This window comes from Microcaecilia unicolor, chromosome 3 (genome assembly GCF_901765095.1).
Source record: "Microcaecilia unicolor chromosome 3, aMicUni1.1, whole genome shotgun sequence".
NCBI lineage: Eukaryota > Metazoa > Chordata > Amphibia > Gymnophiona > Siphonopidae > Microcaecilia > Microcaecilia unicolor.
The window spans coordinates 474,448,988-474,469,230 of NC_044033.1; the positions used below are offsets into that span (position 1 = coordinate 474,448,988).

At 40.3% G+C, this 20,243-nt stretch overlaps 1 protein-coding gene across 1 annotated transcript in view; it reads left to right on the top strand.

The window, feature by feature from the left end:
- The window catches only part of COL19A1 (collagen type XIX alpha 1 chain), a 946,027-nt gene that overhangs the window by 609,060 nt on the left and 316,724 nt on the right, over positions 1-20,243 (top strand). The window contains exon 19 of the mRNA XM_030199003.1: positions 14,081-14,134. Coding sequence (XP_030054863.1) covers positions 14,081-14,134 — 54 coding nt within the window. The remainder of the gene's footprint in view (positions 1-14,080; positions 14,135-20,243) is intronic.

The following is a 20,243-nucleotide window of genomic DNA, read 5'->3' on the forward strand; positions in this document are numbered from 1 at the left end:
GCATCAAAAAGACACTGTTGGAGTGCCGTGCGATTTCTCCTGTCTATGAAAGTCTAGTTTTGAGGTTATCTATAATGAATATGCATAAGATACAGTTTCATATATTGTACAATCCAATGTGCACAAATATCTCATACATATTTAATTGTGGTAGCCTGAGAACCAGTGGCCAGGGCGTTCCTGTGGACCAACATGACAGGTCATTTCAGCTTGAACTGAGAGAACCAAGATGAACGGAGAGTACAAACTGAGCAAGAGGATGGTATAGTAGAAGAAAAGAGATTATCCCTATGACCCGGGTCGGTGTAGAATGAGCTGAGCTAGGGCTGGTAGTGACGAGACCTGGGTTACATGTGTAAGTCCTAGAAATGTTCTGGTGCCCTCTTTATGGGGAAGCCTTAAATTGCATTACTGAACATATGGTAAGGGTAAAGGAAAGTGCCAAGTGGCTGAACTTCCCAGAGAAAATAAAGCTCAAGTTTGTGGAAACTCAGGCACATATTTCTGTTGAACCATTTGTTTTCTGTCTAAAATGAAAGAGTTATGTCAGCTCCCCATCTAGTGGTGAGAGTGTGGTATTCAGTCTGCAATTATTCATTATCAATCTGGAGAGGATACTGAGGGGTCCTTTTACAAAGGCACACTAGTGGTTTTACAGCGCGCTAAGCATTAGTAACATAGTAGGTGATGGCTGAAAAAGACCTGTACGGTCCATCCAGTCTGCCCAACAAGATAAACTCATATGTGCTAATACCTGACCTTGATTTGTATCTGCCATTTTCAGGGCACAGACCGTAGAACTCTGCCCAGCACTAGCCCCGCCTCCCAACCACTAGCTCCGCCTCCCAACCACCAGTGCTGCCACCCAATCTCTGCTAAGCTTCTGAGGATCCATTTCTTCTGAACAGAATTCCTTTATGTTTATTCCACGCATTCTTGAATTCCATTACCGTTTTCATCTCCACCACCTCCCGCGGGACAGCATTCCAAGTATCCACCACTCTCTGTGAACTCTGTGAAAAAATACTTCCTGAAATTTTTCTTGAGTCTGCCCCCCTCCAACATCATTTAATGCTAAACGCTAGTGACGCCCATAGAAATATATGTGTGACTGTAACGTTTAGCGCGTGCTTATTTTTAGTGCATGCTAAAAATGTTAGTGTGCCTTTGTAAAAAGACCCCTGATATCTTAGCTGCAATGAAGGCTGCACGGAGTGAATTTTTACACTATTTTTTTTAATTTTGTTTTGTTTTTCTTTTTGCTGTCAAATAGACCTCAAAAAGAAAAAAAAGAACTGGTAATATTCAGGATCCTGAAGGAAGGGAAATAATTATCTGCTAGAAGCAACTATAAACAAAATATTCAGAGTAGCCAGTTGAAATTCTTGCTGTCCACCCTTGCAAAATAATTACTTTTAAGCAAGGACTGTCATGTTGGTCCATAGGAGTGCCCTAGCCTCTGGTTCTCAGGCTGCCACAATTAAATATGCATGAGATATTTGCATACGGATTTTACAATATATGAAAATGTATTTTATTCATATTCATTATAGATAACCTCAAAACTAGACTTTCATAGACAGCAGTGCACAATTCCAATCATCAGGGTCTGCAAATAGGTCATTTTCATGGTAATCAAGCTATACAAACTAGCTTGCCTTTTAGCCACAATATTCTCAAATATACTTCATGAATGTTTAATGTGAATGTTCTGAGAACCAGATCTATTTGTGGTTCTGTTTGTGGTTCTGCATCCCAGAGGACTAGATAGAGAACTACTCCTGTACAAGGGAAATGTTTTAACACAAGAATTCACCCTCCCAACTTCTCCCACAATCCATCCATAAACAAAACAGTTATGTGACATGAAACTGACCACAACTTTATGAATATCTCCATAATGTTAACACCAGCACTGATAGATCACATATTTAGGTCTCACAATCATTCTTTACCTGCTTAAACTGTTTCCAGCTTCAACATCACAATTCAACTTGTGTCCCCTCTCCCCCAATCCATGGCTCAGCTTCTTGATCTTGATGTAACAGTAATAAGGTACCCTCGGTATCCTGTGGATTGCCCCCCCCCCCCCCCCATGTAGAGCCTGCAGTAATTTCAAACTATGCCAGCTGATCCCCTCCCCTCCCCCTAATATATGGGCCAATTATCATGCTAATTTACTTCTGAAATCCCCAATTTCTATAAAAAGCCAAATTCGGAGATGTTGCCCATTAACTCTCCACATACAGTTGTGGCTGTCCCTGGCCTATCCCATTCCTTCCCAAATACCCACACCTCTGAGGGCTGGGAAGGCAGTTCAGCTGTTACCCATATTGTCTGTGCCAAAAATAAAATGGCTACAAAACTGCTGAGCCTTCCATCTAAGCCCTCTTCCACTTTAGTGGTTGGTGCCAGAATCTCACCCCCACACTAATCTTTCTACAAGATAATAGATTCCCTATTCATATCCTACCACTCTCAAGTTGCTAGGGGTAAGGGCTCAGGAGAGAGACTCAGACTCTGTTAAGATGCCCCTCGTGTTAGTTTGTGGGAGCTGCTAAAATAAAATTAAACTACTATAGTTATTTGTGAAAAAAAGCTAACAGTAAATACAAAAAATAATCTAATTAGAGCTATGGTCACCAGATCAACCCAGGTCTATCAAGCAGGCTGATCCAGTTCTGATTTTACCCTGTTGCATGTGTGCGTCTGTACTTCTGATTGTTTTCTCTTAAACAATGTGATAATATGAATTCCGTGCATACAGCAGGCATCAGCTTGTTTGGTGGTTATGGAGTGAGTTGGCAATCCTAACTAGAATCCTAAACAAATACAAACATAGAAACAGATAAACATAATGACAAAAATAGACCTTACAGCCCGTCTATCCTCACGATATGATCTTTGGAATCATGGTGGTCATTTTGAATCCTGGTGCAGTGCCCGGTGGAAGCAGAGGGTCTCTGCTGCCATCTGGATACCACTGGACCACCATGGAGACACCTTGGTAGTTCTGGGAGGGAGGGAAGGGCTCTGGGCTTATTCTTGGGGGCAAGATTTTGGATGGGGATCAGAATGGTGTTGTGACTTGAGGGGATTGGAAGGTGGGATGATGGGGAGATCAGAAGGAAGGAGATGTTGGGATGGGGGATTATAGCAAGGGGATTTCAGGGATATGGTGTTTTGACTGCAGGGGTATCGGAGTAAAAGGGTGACTGGGGTACATCGGATGTGTGAGGTAGAGCACTGCTGCAACATTATATTTTACAGCAGCTATACTCAGTGTGTTTTTTCTAGCAAAAAAGATGCCGGTACTCAAATGTTAGGCCATCCTTCAGGCGTGGGGTGATCACTGAGGGACCCACCCCACAATAGCCAGGACCCTGCAACCAGTCACAGAATCTATGTCAAGGCAGAATTGGTGTGTCGAGCCTGAGCTCTTTCATTAAAACTTGGGGTCCATGGGTCAATTTTAGCAGACAATGGAAAAGGTGCCAGTACTCAGTACCCCCAAGTACCCCCTCAAAAAAAGCCCTGGCTATACTGGATTGCCAGTAGCACAGCTGCACAGCCAGTCACACTTCCAATCCACTCGTCATGCCCAGTTCCTGCCCACTACCTACATTAAGCAGCTAGTGCAGATTTCATCCCACAATGCTGGTTGTAAGGTGTGGTCTACACGAATGTCTGATATGTGGTTTAACCTGCGCTAGCTGCTTAATGGAGCCCAGTAAAAAGAGGCCCTAAATGTAAAAAAAAAAAAAAAATTAATGCAGCCAAGTTCAAAATGATTCATATAGGATTATTGTTTTGTAATTATATAGTCATGATTCTGGGTTCCATATTAGGGGAAATTGGCCACTATTGGAAACAGGATTCTGGGCATGATGGAGCTTTGTTCCAAACCAGTAGAGGATGTCTTGAGGCCTCATTTTCAAAGCACACAGTCTTATAAAGTTACATAGGTTACTAGGGAGCTCATTTTCAAAGGAGAAAAATGTTTAAAAAGTGGCATAAAGCATCATTTGGATGTTTTGCTTGCCAAAATGTTCAAATTGCTATTTTTGAACCTTATTCTGCAGATGCTTTTCTATGCATTTTGTCTGCAGAGCATCCAAATCGTAAGAGGCATGTCAGGGGCGTGTTGCAGGCGGGATTAGGGTGTTCCTACCGCTTGGATGTTTTCTTGCCATAGTGGAGCAAAACAAACATCCAGTACTAAAACTAAAACGAGTTAGGCCTGCTTTAATAAAGACTACCGGACTCATTTTCAAAAGAGAAGGACGTCCATCTTTCGACATAAATTGGAAGATGGACATCCATCTCCCAGAGATGTCCAAATCGGTATAATCGAAACCCGATTTTGGACGTCTCCAACTGCAGTCCGTCGCAAGGATGTCCAAATTTCAAGGGGGCGTGTTGGAGGCGTAGCAAAGGGGGGACAGGCGTGCCTAACACTTGGACGTCTTTGACCCATAATCGAAAAAAGCAAGGACGTCCCTCACGAACACTTGGATGTTTTCATCTGGACGTGTTTTTATTACAAATAAGGCACAAAAAGGTGCCCGAAATGACCAGATGACCACCGGAGAGAATTGGGGATGACCTCCCATTACAACATCTTTAAAAATATGTCGTGCCAGCCTCTATGCCAGCCTCAGATGTCATACTCAGATCCATGATAGCGCATGAGGGTCCCAGGAGCAGTTTTAGAGGGTACTGCAGTGCACTTCAGACAGGCGGACCCAGGCCCATACCCCCCCCCCCACCTGTTACATTTGTGGAGGAAATAGCAAGCTCTCCAAAAACCACCACAAACCCACTGTACCCATATATAGGTGCCCCCCTTCACCCATAAGGGCTATGATAGTGGTGTACAGTTGTGGGTAGTGGGTGTTGGGGGGATTTTGGGGGGCTCAGCACACAAGGTAAGGGAGCTATGATCCTGGGAGCATTTTATGAAGTCCACTTCAGTGCCCTCTAGGGTGCCCAGTTGGTGTCCTGGCATGTCAGGGAGGCCAGTGCACTGCAAATGCCAGGTCCTCCCATGTCCAAATGGCTTGCATTTGGACATTTTTGACATGGACGTCTTTGGTTTCGAAAATCGCCGAAAGTCAGAAACATCTATGTCTAGGGACGTCCAAATCTAGGGACATCCAAATTTAAGGATTTGGACGTCTCTGATGGTATTTTCGAAACAAAAGATGGACGTCCATCTTTTTTCGAAAATATGGTTTTCCCCGCCCCTGGATTTGGATGTTTTGCAAAGACGTCCAAATCGCAACTTGGACGTTTCTTTCAAAAATGCCCCTCCATGTCACAAAAATGTGCTGTCAATTACCAGGTGGCCACTGGAGAAATAAAGGAATGACCCCCCCCCTTTTACTCCCGCGGTGGTCACTGACCCCCTCCCACCCCCAAAGATGTGAAAGAAACAATACATACCAGCATCTATGAAAGCATCAGATGTTATGGCCGGTCCTATTAGAGCAGCAAGTAAGTCCCTGGAGTAGTGGTCAGTGCAGTGCACTGTCGAGAAGGGGACCCAGGCCCATAATCCTCTAACTGTTCACTTGTGGTGGAAAGTGTCAACCCCTCAAACCTACCAAAAACCTACTGTACCCACATATAGGTGACATCTGCAGACATAAGCCCCATAATGTAAGCCACATTGAGCCTGCAAAGAGGTGGGAAAATGTGGGATCCAAATGCAATAACATAAAATAAATAAATAAATAAGGGCTATTGTAGTGGTATATAGATGGGTATAGTAGATTTTTGGTGGGTTTTGGAGGGCTCCTCATACAATATAAGAGGGTAATGATGAGATCTGTACTTCGAACCTTTTATGTGAAGTCCACTGCAATGCCCCCTAGGCTGCCTCACTACTCTGCTGGGATATCTGTGTGGCCAGGTTACTAAGAATGCTGGCTCCTCCTACATTCCAATGCCTTGATTTTGTGCATTTTTCACTTGGACATTTGTTTTTCAAAAATGTGCCAAAAAGATAAATCCACAGAGCACTAAAATGTCTAATTTTATTTTTTTTAATTACATTTGTACCCTGTGCTTTCCCACTCATGGCAGGCTCAATGTGGCTTACATGGGGCAATGGAGGGTTAAGTGACTTGCCCAGAGTCACAAGGAGCTGCCTGTGCCTGAAGTGGGAATTGAACTCAGTTCCTCAGGACCAAAGTCCACCACCCTAACCACTAGGCCACTCCTCCTCTCAATAAGGGACCCTTTTGAAAAATAAAAGATAAGACATTTTGCTGTTTCAAAAATTGCTATATTTGCTAATCGGATTCTGGATGTTTTGAGCAACACATCCTAAGTCGTGCATAGATATAATATCAAAAATGCCCCTCCACATACCTTTGTAAGTCTATATGCTTTGAAAATGAGCACCCTTATGTTCTTAAGTTATTGACCTGTTTCCTATTTATTTATTTATTTATTCATGCATTTATTTATTTACTTACTTATTTGGTATACCACTATTAGAATCCACATCATAGCATGTACATAGTAACATAGTAAATGACGGCAGATAAAGAACTGTACGGTCCATCCAGTCTGCCCAACAAGATAAACTCATTTTACATGGTATGTGATACTTTATATGTATACCAGAGTTTGATTTGTCCTTGCCTTTCTCACAGCACAGACCATAGAAGTCTGCCCAGTACTGTTCTTGTACTAAGTTCTGAAGCTAACATTGAAGCCCCTTAAAATTTACACTTCAGCCCATCCCTATCTATTCAGTCACGATCAGGGCATAGACCGTAGAAGTCTGCCCAGCTCCCGTTTTGTTTGTACAATATAAACATAAATTAAAATGGCTAAAATTTAAACAATAACTCAGACATACACGGAGAGGACAGGAAGCTGCATAAAAGAACAATCAAACAAAAGACAAAAGTGTGCCCAAAGCCCCCCCCTCCCCCACGCAAAAAAAGGACAAAATAGAGCTTTATGTTTGAAAAAGTAATTTAATAATGTCCAGTACTTATACCATACCCAACATGTTTTACCAATAGGCTGCATCAGGGATAAATATACACAACTAGAAAATTGGTAGACCATATATCTCCTGCTAGTCAATATGGCATATACTCTAAGGGTTGATATTCAAAGTGATTTAACTGGCCAGATCTGGCTCCTGGCCAATTAAATCATCTGTTTGAGGGTAACTGCTAATTTTCACTGGTGCATAATGGAAACTGGCTATTTTAGGGGCGGAGTCAGCACTTGACCAGTTAAATGCTGATATTCAGCACTTAACTAACCAGGTTAACCATATAAATAGGACCGCATAAAAGTCAGTCCTATCTTTATGCAATAAACTATAGCCAGTTAAGTGCTAAATATCACACTCAACCAGCTATGTGTTAGCCGACTCCAGAAAATTGTATGGGGAGCCCTTCAAAACCCACCAAAAACCTACTGTACCCAACTATACACCATTAACAAATGCGACTGAAGATTGTACTGATGAAATTTCTACCTATCTGGAGATTATGGAACTATGGGCCTTAAGTTATAAGTTTAAACAGCTAAGACCAAACTTTGATGCTTAATTCCGCCTACTAAGGTTCCACCAAATTCAATTTTTAATATTTGGGGTTCAAACTTTTTTCTGGAAATTTCATTAAAATTATTGGGGATGTATTTGGATTCCCATTTGACTATAGAATTTCAGATTTCACAGCTAGTTAAGAAAGTGCTTTTTTTAAGTTTGATACAGCACCAACATATTAAATTCCTGATAAATAAATCAAACTTTCAGGTATTAGTTCGGGCATTGGTGCTGTCTCAACTTCATTATTGTAATGCACTTTGCACTGGGTGTTCTCATTTATCTTTGAGACATTTACAGATTTTTCAGAATACGGCTGCAGAACTGATTTATGGAAGACATACAACTGACCATGTTACTCCTCTATTGCGATCTTTGCATTGGCTTCCTATTGAGGAACAATGCAAATGTAAGCTCTGTGTCTTTATTCACAAACTGTTTTATGGCTTTATTCCAGACTAGTAAAAAAGGCCCGTTTCTGACAAATGAAACGGGCGCTAGCAAGGTTTTCCTCGGAGTGTGTATGTTTGAGAGAGTGTGTGAGAGAGAGGGAATGAGAATCAGAGTGTATGCCAGGCGGCCATCACTCCCTCCTCCCTCCCAGTTGCAGGGTCCCTCTCCCTCTGAGTTCCAGGGTCATCCCCTCCCTCCCTCCGAGTTCCAGGGTCATCCCCTCCCTCCCAGTTCCAGGGTCGTACCCCCTCCCAGTCCCAGGGTCCGTCCGAGTTTCAGGGTCCCTCCACTCTCCATCCCTCAGAGTTTCAGAGTCCCCACCCTCCCAGTTCCAGGGCCACCTTCCCTCCCAGTTGAAACAGCTGTAGACTTGTTTCTGATGGAGCAACAATTTAAAATCGACAATGTGGAGCAGCAGCTGCTAGGTTTGTTTGGTTTAGAGTGTATGGCAATGACTGCAGCGTGGCTGAGTAAAGGCAAGCTCCTAAGAGTCTGGGAGGAGTTAATTGTTTTAGTTGCAAGGCGCTGTGCAACCCAGCTGACCTTGTTAATCACCCAGGGCAGAGTTCAGGGCAGAGTTAACTGCTTTACTTGCAAGAAGCTCTGGACCCCAGCTGACCTTGTTAATCACCCAGGGCAACCACTCCAGATGCCTGAGAAAACAATTATCTCCCTCAGCTTGTTTTAGTACTCTCTTTTCCTTTGTGTACTTGCTAAACCGGATATCTATGCCATCTCAAGTTTCCGGCTGGAGGCTTCAATTAGAACATTGGAGGTGCCTTTTATATAGAGAGATTATTTAGTTGAACTATTTACGATCATTGTTTATTGCAATTTCCATCTGTAAAAAATATGAGATATAAATCTTATCAAAGCTCCAGTTTTGGATATTGCAGGAATTCGCTTCCTTTGGAGTTAAGAGTGGTGTCCTCTTATTCTAGATTTCATAAATTGTTGAAAGCTCCTCTGTTTTCTATATATTTGATATAGTTTTTGACTAAATTATTTATATGGTATAGTTTGGGTTAATAGTATATTTGTCCGATTGTTGTACCTTTCCTAGTGTTGGCCTAGTTTTTACTTGCATTGAAATCCAAATTGATCCTTGGTGGATAGACAGCAGAATATAAATTGTATTGTATTGTATTGTATTGTAAAATCAGAAATCCAATGCCAGTTTCTGGACATGGCCCAACATTGAATTTCCGGGTTTAACGCTGAAGGAGGTCAGCATAACGCTTATCACTGCCAGCTGAATATCAGACCCTAAATATGAAAAGCGTTTGCCTTAACAGAGAAGACCTTTACATCAAAACTGGCAGCAAACAATCAAACCAGAGCAATCAGTACCAAAAGAAAAACAAACAACTGACTCATAAGGAAAGGAAAAGAAGAAAGAAGGGGAATGAAAGAAAGAAAATAAAAATATAGAGAGAAGGCAGACAAGAAAAAGAGCTTGAGACCAAACAACCCAGATGCAGTGTACCAAAATGCTACACTCATCTGGATATAGAAAAGGATGGGCAGTTCATTTTGTTTTGTTTCCCATGTCTTTTGCAGCATTGTTCATTTTGGTTTATGTTGCTTAGTCTTTATTTTGGTTTTAGGGCAACTTTGTTAAGGGGGCGCCCTCTTTGGAAACAGGGCACACTCTTTTTAAAGAATATGCACTGTTATCAGTGAATGAAAAAAATACTAAATATCATGTTTTTCTGCTCATTTTCATTTGTTAACAACATGCAATGACAAGGGAATTTACAAGTGACAGTTCATCCCTAGTATAGAATTATAACATCATCTTAAAATAATAAAGGTTACGCCCAACCAAGTGATTATTGTAAGTAGAAAAGGTTAAGCATTCAAGATTTCACCCCAACTTTGATTTTCTTATGAACTCTCTTTTCTAAGTTCAGCCAATAATGAGTTCTGAAGAGTGGACACCACACAACTGAAAGTTGTATTACAGAATGTATCCGATCACAGTTTAGGTGCTAGAGGTATAACCAGATAACTGGATTGTGAGGATCATAAAGAGCATTGTGGGCAGTACGGAATAAGGGTAGAAGTTAAATAAACTGAGATGCCTGTATAAAAACTACAATGAGCCATCATCAAATTTTTAAACTAGGTCCTGCTATAAATAGGAAGCCAGTACTTTTCAAATACTATTGGTGTTATGTGATCAGATCTGTTAGCAGTATATAACAATTTCACAGCAGTGTGTAGGCTCTGGAGTTGGTAATTAGGAACTCCTTCCAGCTGTGAATTACAATAATCTAGCCTATTAGCTATATAGTTTTGCATCAAAGACTCTAAAGATCCAAATATGATTTTAGTGATCTGATTTGGAAAGCAGTGCAAACATTTTTTAGACTAACAAAGATAGATAAGGCTTAAATGTCAATTTGTTATTCAATAATACCCTTAGATTGTAAGCTCCTTTGAGCAGGGACTGCCCTTTTTTGTTAAACTGTATAGCGCTGCGTAACCCTAGTAGCGCTCTAGAAAATGTCAAGTAGTAGTAGTAAGGATGCAATATGATATTTGCTAGGAATCTGAACATGCATGGTTTGAGGACTAAAAGGAGGAAGGTGGTGCTTTCTAGAAAGCCATATCACTTCCAGTTTCTGAGATTTGATTTGCATTTTATGAGAAGTAATCCAAGATACAATACAGTACTAGATTCAAGCTGAATGATAAGTATCTCTCTAAGACCACCAAGGCAAGTCATTACTGCAAAGCTGGTTTCAGTACATTCTCCAATCGTAGTTGAAAACCCCACTCAATATATTTGCCACTCTGTGCAAAGGAAAACATTATTTGTTTTCAGATTTTTGGACACATTTCAGTTCATTTCACATATTCCTGTTAACAAAACATTTTAATGTGCATTAGAACTTTTAGCATGCTAATTGAGTTTTTATTTGTTAATTCATAGATTAGTATTTGTTAGAGTTTGCATGCATTAAACTTTTTAAAGGTGTGCCAACAGATGGAATGTGAGTTATCAAATGCATATCTGTGCTTTTCTCTGATTCACTTTCTTAAGTGATAACAACTCTCTTTAATATATCTCCTTATTAGAGCAGAAGAGAGAAATTTAAGGACCATACTCATAGGAAAGTTTCTGCCACCAAATAACATTTCTGATCATTTTGTTCTTTGCATCCTTCATGATTTAGAATTCAGGAAGTAACCAGTGATGAAAAATGCCAGGTGAAGGCTTTTTCATATCAGTTCTGTTATTTCAGCAAGGTACTTGCATCATTTGTCTTTGCAGTCATTGTTGGAGCTCCATTACTCATGAGTGCTATTATTTTCTCAGGAGCTATATCAATCTGCCTTCAAGCATCCATCACAATATCTTTATGCCCTCTTCCTTTGGTACCATGATACAGAAGTATCGCATTATATAACTCTTCTGTCATCTCCAGTTTAGATGGAGCACTGTTGACAAATATTAGAGAATGTGGAATTGCCGATGATATCCAAAATCATCATCTAAAGCAAAGCCAATGACTGTTGCTTCAGACAAATATTTATTTTAAAGATTTCCTCTGCCTACAGCTGTAACAATATCTACTACAAAATTTGTCCCTTTCCTAGTCACCTTGCTTTATATGAAGAAATGTGATGAAATTGAGTGTTTGTGTATTTTCTCTGCAGTTTTATTAATAATTTTACATGATTTGAAGATCATCTGTCCACTGTCGCTTATGTTATCTAGCATGAATGTGCATGTTGGTTTAATAAAAGGTATCAAAAGCCTGGCCTAAGGTCTTGGGACAGTGCTAAGTGCAGCCATACTGAAAAACTCAGATCTGAATCCCAAGCTTGGTTTCTGTTAACACTGTAGAGATAGTATTTATATAGCTTCAAGGTGGAGGAGTTTCAGACATCCTGCAATAGTGAGATGTAGTGACCAGACCTGAGGTGCACATATAAGGGGGAATTCTATATATAGCACCTAAAAAATTGGCACTGATTTAGTATATTCTATAATCGGCGCCTATTATAGAATATGCTTAGTTGATATTTCAGCGTCTAAATCTACACGCATCCATTTACACCAATGAAAATGTGGTGTACATCCCAGCGTGTAGATTTAAGCGCACTGGGCCATAATCTATAACTAGGAGCGTAAATTTCAGAATTCCCACGAAATGCCCATTTCCCCACCCATAACCACACCCCTTTTTGCCTGCATGCATTAGAAGTTCAGTGCATACCATCATTACAGAATACGCTTAACGACTTGTGTACCTAAATTCTAATCAGCGCCAATTAGTGCTCATTATTGCTTGTTAAGTGCTGTTATTAGCACTCTTTAGCTTGTTAAGGTGTGCACATTGTTATAGAATCCGCACCGATTTCAGCACAGATCTCTAGGCATGCTTTATAGAATCTGGGGGATAGTTCCAGAGAAAAATATTTTTAGTGGCTATTGACTGAGAGCCATTGCTATTGTAGCTGCAATGACTGAATAGTTGCAAATGAAAACTCACACTCTCATAGCCTAGCATAAACTCATTTCAGTTCAGCTGGAAAACCAAGGGACTAAGAGGGAAGTGCCAGACCACAACTAAATGTATCACATAATCTTTTTGGTTTTCTGAAAATAATATAATGTTATATTTTAACAACAAATAAAACAACATTATGCATCTACAAATTCTGATTTTGAGAGGGGCTTTATCCAAATTTCGTCATACATCAAAGAGTTTCAGAGTGGAGTTACTTAAAATGTAATTGTAATATTTTGGGACAACACAAAAGCTTAAACAACAATGGTGGGAAACTAAATAGGGAATATTTTTACTGGCATCAACCAAACTGGGTAATGATATGATAACACCAGGATGTTTTATTAGATGTTGAACCTTTGCCAATAAGTGTTAGACAGAAAAATTAACAGTGTTCTTGAAGGAGAAAGAGTTAGGAGAAGAACTGAAGCGCACAAGTGTAAGGGTAAATCTTGTATTAGGAATAAAATGGTAGGTAGCCATAGAATAGTTTAACAGCCCACTTTTGTGAGGCTGTTTTTAAATCTTAATCCTTTATTCTCCTATTCCTATCCATCTTCTTTTAACCATTTCCCTAAAGAAATAATACTCCCAAACTCACTTATATTTCTCTTGAAAAATTATAAACACTATCGAGTCAGACTGGCAGAAATGTTACATCACCTGTTTTCTTCATGAGACCCTTAGCAAGTTCTGAGTCAAAACATCATGAGAATATAAGGCTAGGACATCTCAAGTCCTCCTAGTATTTTAAATCAACATTTGAACATTGGAAAATGGATGTATATGCACCAGTTATGTACAGCAGGAGCATCCATTTTAGAACCATAAATGTCTAAAATACCAATGGGGTCAAAATGGACACTTAAATATTTATGTGCTGGAACATACACATGCATGTTGTATAATAACACATATGGATGTACCCAAGTATATATGCTTGTGCCAGCTATTTTAGAAGCTGACACAGAGCCCAATCTCCTTTGTCATTTTCATTTTCAGGAGGGAAGGGGAACAAAAATCACTGGGTGATTAAGGGGGGCAATCTCCCCTAATCCTTCCAGTGGAGCATTGCTCAATACGAGCATGTTTCTGAAACCTAGATGTCCCGGGTAGCAGGTGTAAATGCCAGCATTGATCTGTTTGGTCATAGATGTGCATTCCCCTTATGAAATGAGGACTGCATGTTTATTTTTATAGTCCCATCCTGTTCCCTCTCAAATCACACCCAGACCATGTCCTCTTGTCAGATACACATTTTGGGTTTTAGATGTGCCTTGTAAAATTGCAATTTAGACATCATTCTGTCTAGAACTGCCTTTATTGGTTGTTTAAAGAAAAAATATATTCAGAAATTGATGAAATAAGGAGTAGAGGAATAGTAGTGATTGTGACTTTTCAATCAATCAATTCCAGTCATGTTAATTGTTGCTGAAGTGTATAATGTATATAATCAGATTTTAATATGCTTAGAACAAAGTAGTGCTAACCATTTCAAAATAGTCATTATTATATCTCAACACAGGGTCCCATGGAACCACTAAGAATGCAAGATTATCCTACCGGCTATGATATTAAGGTACAGAATTACAATTAAAATGAATAGATATCATATTGTACTAGTTACTAGAATTTGTTTCCTGAGACAAAATATGAGTGATGCCTTCACAATGGAAGACAAATTGGAGCTATTGCACTTTTACTGTCGTCATTGAATCTATAGTCCTTGGCCATGCCCATTCCATACATAGAAACATAAAAACATAGAAAAATGTATGCAGATAAAGACATCATATGACCTATCCAGTTTGTCCATCCATGCCATCTACTCTCCCTGTCACCCCCTTAGAGATCCTATGTACTTTTCCCAAACTCTCTTGAATTCAGATACTGTTTTCGTCTCTACCACTTCCACCAAGAAGCCATTCCACAAATTCACCACCCTTTCTGTGAAGAAGTATTTCCTCAGATTACTTCTGAGTCTGTCCCCTTTCACTTCATCCTATGACCCCTCGTTCTAGAGCTTCTTTTCAATTGAAAGAGACTCGCCTCCTGTGCATTTATGCTGCATAGGTATTTAAATGTCTCTATCATATCTCCCCTCACCTGCCTTTCTTTGAAAGTGTACATATTGAGAACTTTAAGTCTGTTTCCATATGATTTATGATGAACACCACTGACCATTTTAGTAGCCGCCTTCTGGACCAACTCCATCCTGTTTATATCTTTTTGAATTGTACACAATATTCTAAATGAGGTCTCACCAGAGTCTTATACAGGGGCATTATCACCTCCTTTTTCCTACTGGCCATTCCTTTCCTTATGCACCCAAGCATCCTTCTAGCTTTCGCCATCATCATTTCTACCTGTTCAGCCACGTTAAGGTCATCATATATGATCACACCCAAGTCCCATTTTTGTGCACAAAATTTCTTCACCCCCTAAACTGTACTGTTCCCTTGGGTTTTTGCAGCCCAAATGTATGACCCTGCATTTTTTAGCATTAAATCTAAGCTGCCAAATTCCAGACCATTCCTCTAGCTTTGTTAAGTCCTTCCTCATGTTATCCACACCATCAGGATTGTCTACCCTATTGCAGACAATCCTTATCAGACAGCCCTTCAGCAATACTTACAAAAATGTTAAAAAGAACCAGCCCAAGAACCAAACCTTGTGGCACACCACTGGTAACATCCTTTTCTACAAATTGAGCTCCATCTACCACTATCCTCTGTTGTATTCCACTCAACCAGTTCTTAACCCAGTCAATAACTTTAGGGCCCACACCGAGGGCACTCAGTTTATTTATTGGTCATCTATGTGGAACCGTGTCAAAGGCTTTGCTAAAATCTAAATACACCACATTCAGTGATCTCCTTCTATCCAACTATATGGTCACCCAGTCAAAGAAATTATTCAGATTTGTCTGACAAGACCTGCCTCTAGTGAAATCATGTTGTATCAGGTCCTGTAATCTATTGGATTCCAAAAACTGTACTATTCTCTGTTTTAAAAGTGTTTCCATTAATTTACTTACCACTGTTTTTGTGGAGAGGGACCACATTGGCTCTTCTCCAGTCCTCCAGGATCACTCCTGACTCTAGAAAAATATTGAAAAGGTCAGCCAGCGGATCCACTAGAACTTCCCTAAGTACCTTCAGTACCCTTGGGTGTATAACATCCAGCCACATTGCTTTGCCCACCTTTACATTAGCTCCAAAACTGGATCCTTCTGAAGCTCTGCGTCCTCTCATGACTGTAAGCAAGCATATTAAGCCATCTGAACAAATAAAAGCAAACTAATATTAAAACTATTAAATGTATGCAAAACTGTCTAATATGGGGGGGAAGGGTTAATGTGAAGGGGAAAGGAAAAATGCAAGGCTTACAATTAAGAACATTTCATTTAAAACAAAATATGACATTTTGTTGATTTCCAGTTTTGTCCCATTGTATTTCAAAGATGAAATGATAAACATGAACAAAATTTTATTTGTATTTTCATTTACAGGCAGATTTTAGAAAAGAGGTATATGTAGGTAAACCAATGTTTATGGCCAAACATGTGCACCTGGACCATGATTTTGTAAAGTGGGTTATGGATGTGTTTGTGCAATATAAAATGGCTACCAGCCATCCCCAGTAATTACAAAAAACAAAAAAAAAACCCTCATCTGTGGTGGATGTTACATGTATATGTCTGAAACAGGTAATCACACACATATCCAAGGGCAACAGCCACCTGTTATAACAAAAGACATGTAGACTGTGACAGAATAGGGATAAACATCTATGTCATGTGGGCTGTTGCTCACATATGACTCAGAATGGCACCAACTATTCAAGACTGGTAAATATTCAAAAACACTTAGGTGGAAGGGTGTTCATTCCTGTGGCTGACTGTGGGATGATTTTTCATTAGTATGGCCATTCATCCTCATGCTTGATTGCAGTATGACAATCTGTTAGCATAGATGTTTATTCCTGTGATCACCCATAGATGTATCTGTGTACTACTACACATTTTGCAGAGCCTCAATGGCATGCTTCTGGTTCACACAACACAGCACTTCCTATCATGGGATCACAAATGTATTATTTATTTGGATTTTGCTCACTCCTTTTCAGTAGTAGTTCAAGGTGAATTACATTCAGGGTTAGGTGACTTGCCCAAGATCACAAGGAGCAGCAGTATGATTTGAACCAGGTACCTCTGGATATCAAGACCATGCTCTAACCACTAGGCCACTCCTCCACTCCAAATAAGTAAGAGGACTGCCATGAGGGAACAAAATATCTCTCAAGAGGAAAGTGGCCTCCTGGCAGTGCTCATCATAGCAAATGAGGAACACCTGTTTAGGCAAGACAGAAGACTGCCTCCCCAGGCTGCAGCCAGAATGGCATGGCACCACATTTAGATGGTCTTGGCAAGGTAAGACTCAACAAGTATTCCCATTAGCCCATCCCCTACATTACCTAGACCACAGGTAGCACTGGGGTAGCACACAGGTATCCTGCAGTGCTAATTCCCATGACACTAGACTCCAGCATTCACATATATCATTACAATGTAAGGGCTGGACAGGTGCTGTAACCAAGGGCCACAACAATGCAGTAGGGGACAATGTAGAGATGGAGCCCTCAAGACACAGGAGGTACAGACCTGCTGCCAATTGCTCAGGTCTGTCAACTAAGGCCAAAACTTGTGATCACAACTGACCCTAATGATATAGCAGTCAACCACTCACCAACATAAATGGCATTCCTGTCCCTTGACATGCTATTTTCAAGAAAAGGGGCAGTTGACCAATTAAAGGCAGGGAGGTGGAAATGGGAAATGACTGGGCACTAAACATGTCCACTGTCACATCTCTGTTCCAGAAGATTCAGAGTACAGTGAGATTTAGAAGTGCTAAAAACATGATATAAGATCATCACCCCCCCCCCCCCCCCCCCCAACTTATATCTAACAATTCCCTGAGTGCTGGGTTGTTTAAGCCTAGAGTGTTTCTTTCTGGGGCTTCCTGTATTCTTGTTCGCCTGTAGCACAGCTTTGTTTTCCTGTAGAGGCTTCTGCCTCTCACCCTTTTCTTTGTGGTTTTACCTTGCATTGTGTGTGCTGCAGTTCCGTGTGGAACCCTTGTTGTTCTTTCTCCCTTCCCAGAGTGTGACTTGGTTCCCGGTCGGCCGTGAGGCCCGCTTGCTTGGTCTCTGCGTGAGTGGGTACCCGATAGGTCATGAGGCCCACCTGAATGCTCTATCTTCCCCTTTCTGGTGGTGCCTGTTGGCTGTTGTGAGTGTGCGGGGCTTGGTGACTGGGATGGTGCATAGGGCCTGTTTGGTCTACCCTAGGCCTTGGCCTAAATCCTATACTAGGCCTCGGCCTGGGCTCAAGTCCAGAATAACACCATAATTCCCTGCTCCGCCTCCCCTACATAGCCACCATCCCAGTCATCCTCTTCTCTGTTCCCCTTCCTCCCCTTTTCAAGTCCCATCAGTCTTCTTCTCTGTTCTCCCACCCTCGAGTCCCATTTATGTTATACTCTGTTCCTCATCCCTGAAACCAATCCACATTCTGCTCTTTCAGGGTCTCCTACCTCTGTTAAAATAAAACAAACAACAGAGCTTGGTGTCATACCCTTGGTCCCACTAAGCATGCAGGGGGTCCCCCATCCTACTCCATACTCATTTGCGGGTCTTCAGATGCAAGAATAATCCCCATTCGTCCTTTCTCCACCAGTGCTATATGTCACAAGGGTGGTGGTCCCAGGTCAATTGGTGACATTTTGAAGTATGTGCTATACTCAAAAATGATACTGGTGCCATTTTTAAATACAACAGATGGAATAAGGTGTGGGAGAGGGGGACCCAATGGGCACCTTGGGGAGATAATACTAAATCTCTGTGAGCTTCTTTAACGTTTTAGCAAAGGAGGTTTTGGCTTAGTACACACTATTGTAAAATATTATACAATAGTGTACACAAACAAAACGATAAAATCCCCCGAAAGCAAAGCAAAACAATGTCAAACTCACCACTGCTTAACACAAAAACATTGAAAAAAATATAAACTGCAGAATTGGACAATTTTGTCTTCTCATTTTTACTTGCCTATTGTGCTGTCCCAAGTCTGTCATGATCTGTGGTTTTCTTCCTTTTTTTATGACTAAAGTCCTTTTGTGTCCCTCCCTCCAGTTTCGTAGGATGATCTCTTGTACTGAAACTTTTCATCATTTAGAAATATACTACCTTCTAGCATTTTATTGAATCCTGCTAGATATTTGAATGTTTGTGCTACCACCCCCCCTTTCTCTTCATTTTCTACAGACTATGTCCTTAATTCCATCAGGCTTTCTATGTATGGTTCATAGTGCAAGCCATACACTTCAAAATGACCTTCCCTTGAATTATCACTCAATGTCCTTCTGGATGTGATCTCCAAAAGTGAATTTATAGCCAAGGTGGAGTCACACTTGAGACTCGTAGGGAGGTAATATTAATTTCCTCTTTGTTGTAGTGGAACTGACTTATACATACTCTAGCATACTATTAGGCTTCCAAAGTGCTTGTTACACTTTTGCCTTTTTAAAAAATTGAAGCTTAGTTGTAATGCCTTTTAACCATTTTTCTTTTTTATATCATAGCTATTTCTTTTGACATGTCTATTGCATTGATTGGAAATGTTCACATAATATAATCTGTAAACAGACACACTTTTCCATCTAACTCTTGTGAAGATATTGAAAAGGATTGAGCTTGGCATTCTACTGTTCACATTCCTTCATCTGAGAGTTACTGCTGTTCATTAAATCATGATTTTCTTCCAATTCCCAGACTGGCTAGCTTGCTCAGCAGCCTTGTATGTAGAACAGTGTCAAAAGCTTTTTACTAAAGTCCTGACAGACCACACATACTGCATCCTTCAATCTTACTACTCTGGTCATTTCTTCAAAGAAATCAATCAAATTGGTCTGCCGGGATTCTTCCCTTATATTCCGCATATTCCAAAGAAAATTAGTTCAACGCAGATCACATAAGTAAGATAACTGGTACAGCCCAGAAGTGCAATAGTAACAATCATATATAAAAATATCATTGAGACACTCAGAACCCTGTTTACTAAGCCATGCTGTAGGCGCGGTAGCGTTTTTAGCGCACACTAATGCTAAAGACACCCATAGGAATATATGGCTCTCTCTAGCGTTAGCGCATGCTAAAAATGCTGTTGCATCTTAGTAAACAGGACCCTCAGTTATAAAACAATTATATACAACTATTTGTCCTAACATAGCAACACATTATTGGTGTAGAACAAATCTTTCAAATAAAAATGTTTTTAAAATTTTTCTAAAAGTTTTATAATCAGTAACAGATCATAGATCATTTGGAAAAAATTCTCCAAGGGTAGCTGCTTGATAGGAGACTAAAGTCTCAAACAGATGAGAATGCTTTAGCCTTTTAGGGCTAGGAAAGACAAAAGGACTAGATCATCTTAATGACCAGGATCTAGAAGCAGCTACAAAGGTAAATAGGGAATACATGTACTGAGGTGCACAACTATAATACTGAGAAATGTGATCAAATTTTGAAAGTGAAAAAAATCAACCTGATGTATTTTGGATCATTTGGAGTTTTTAAAGGATATTCTTGTAACAATTCAGATAAATCAAATTACAATAGTCAAGATG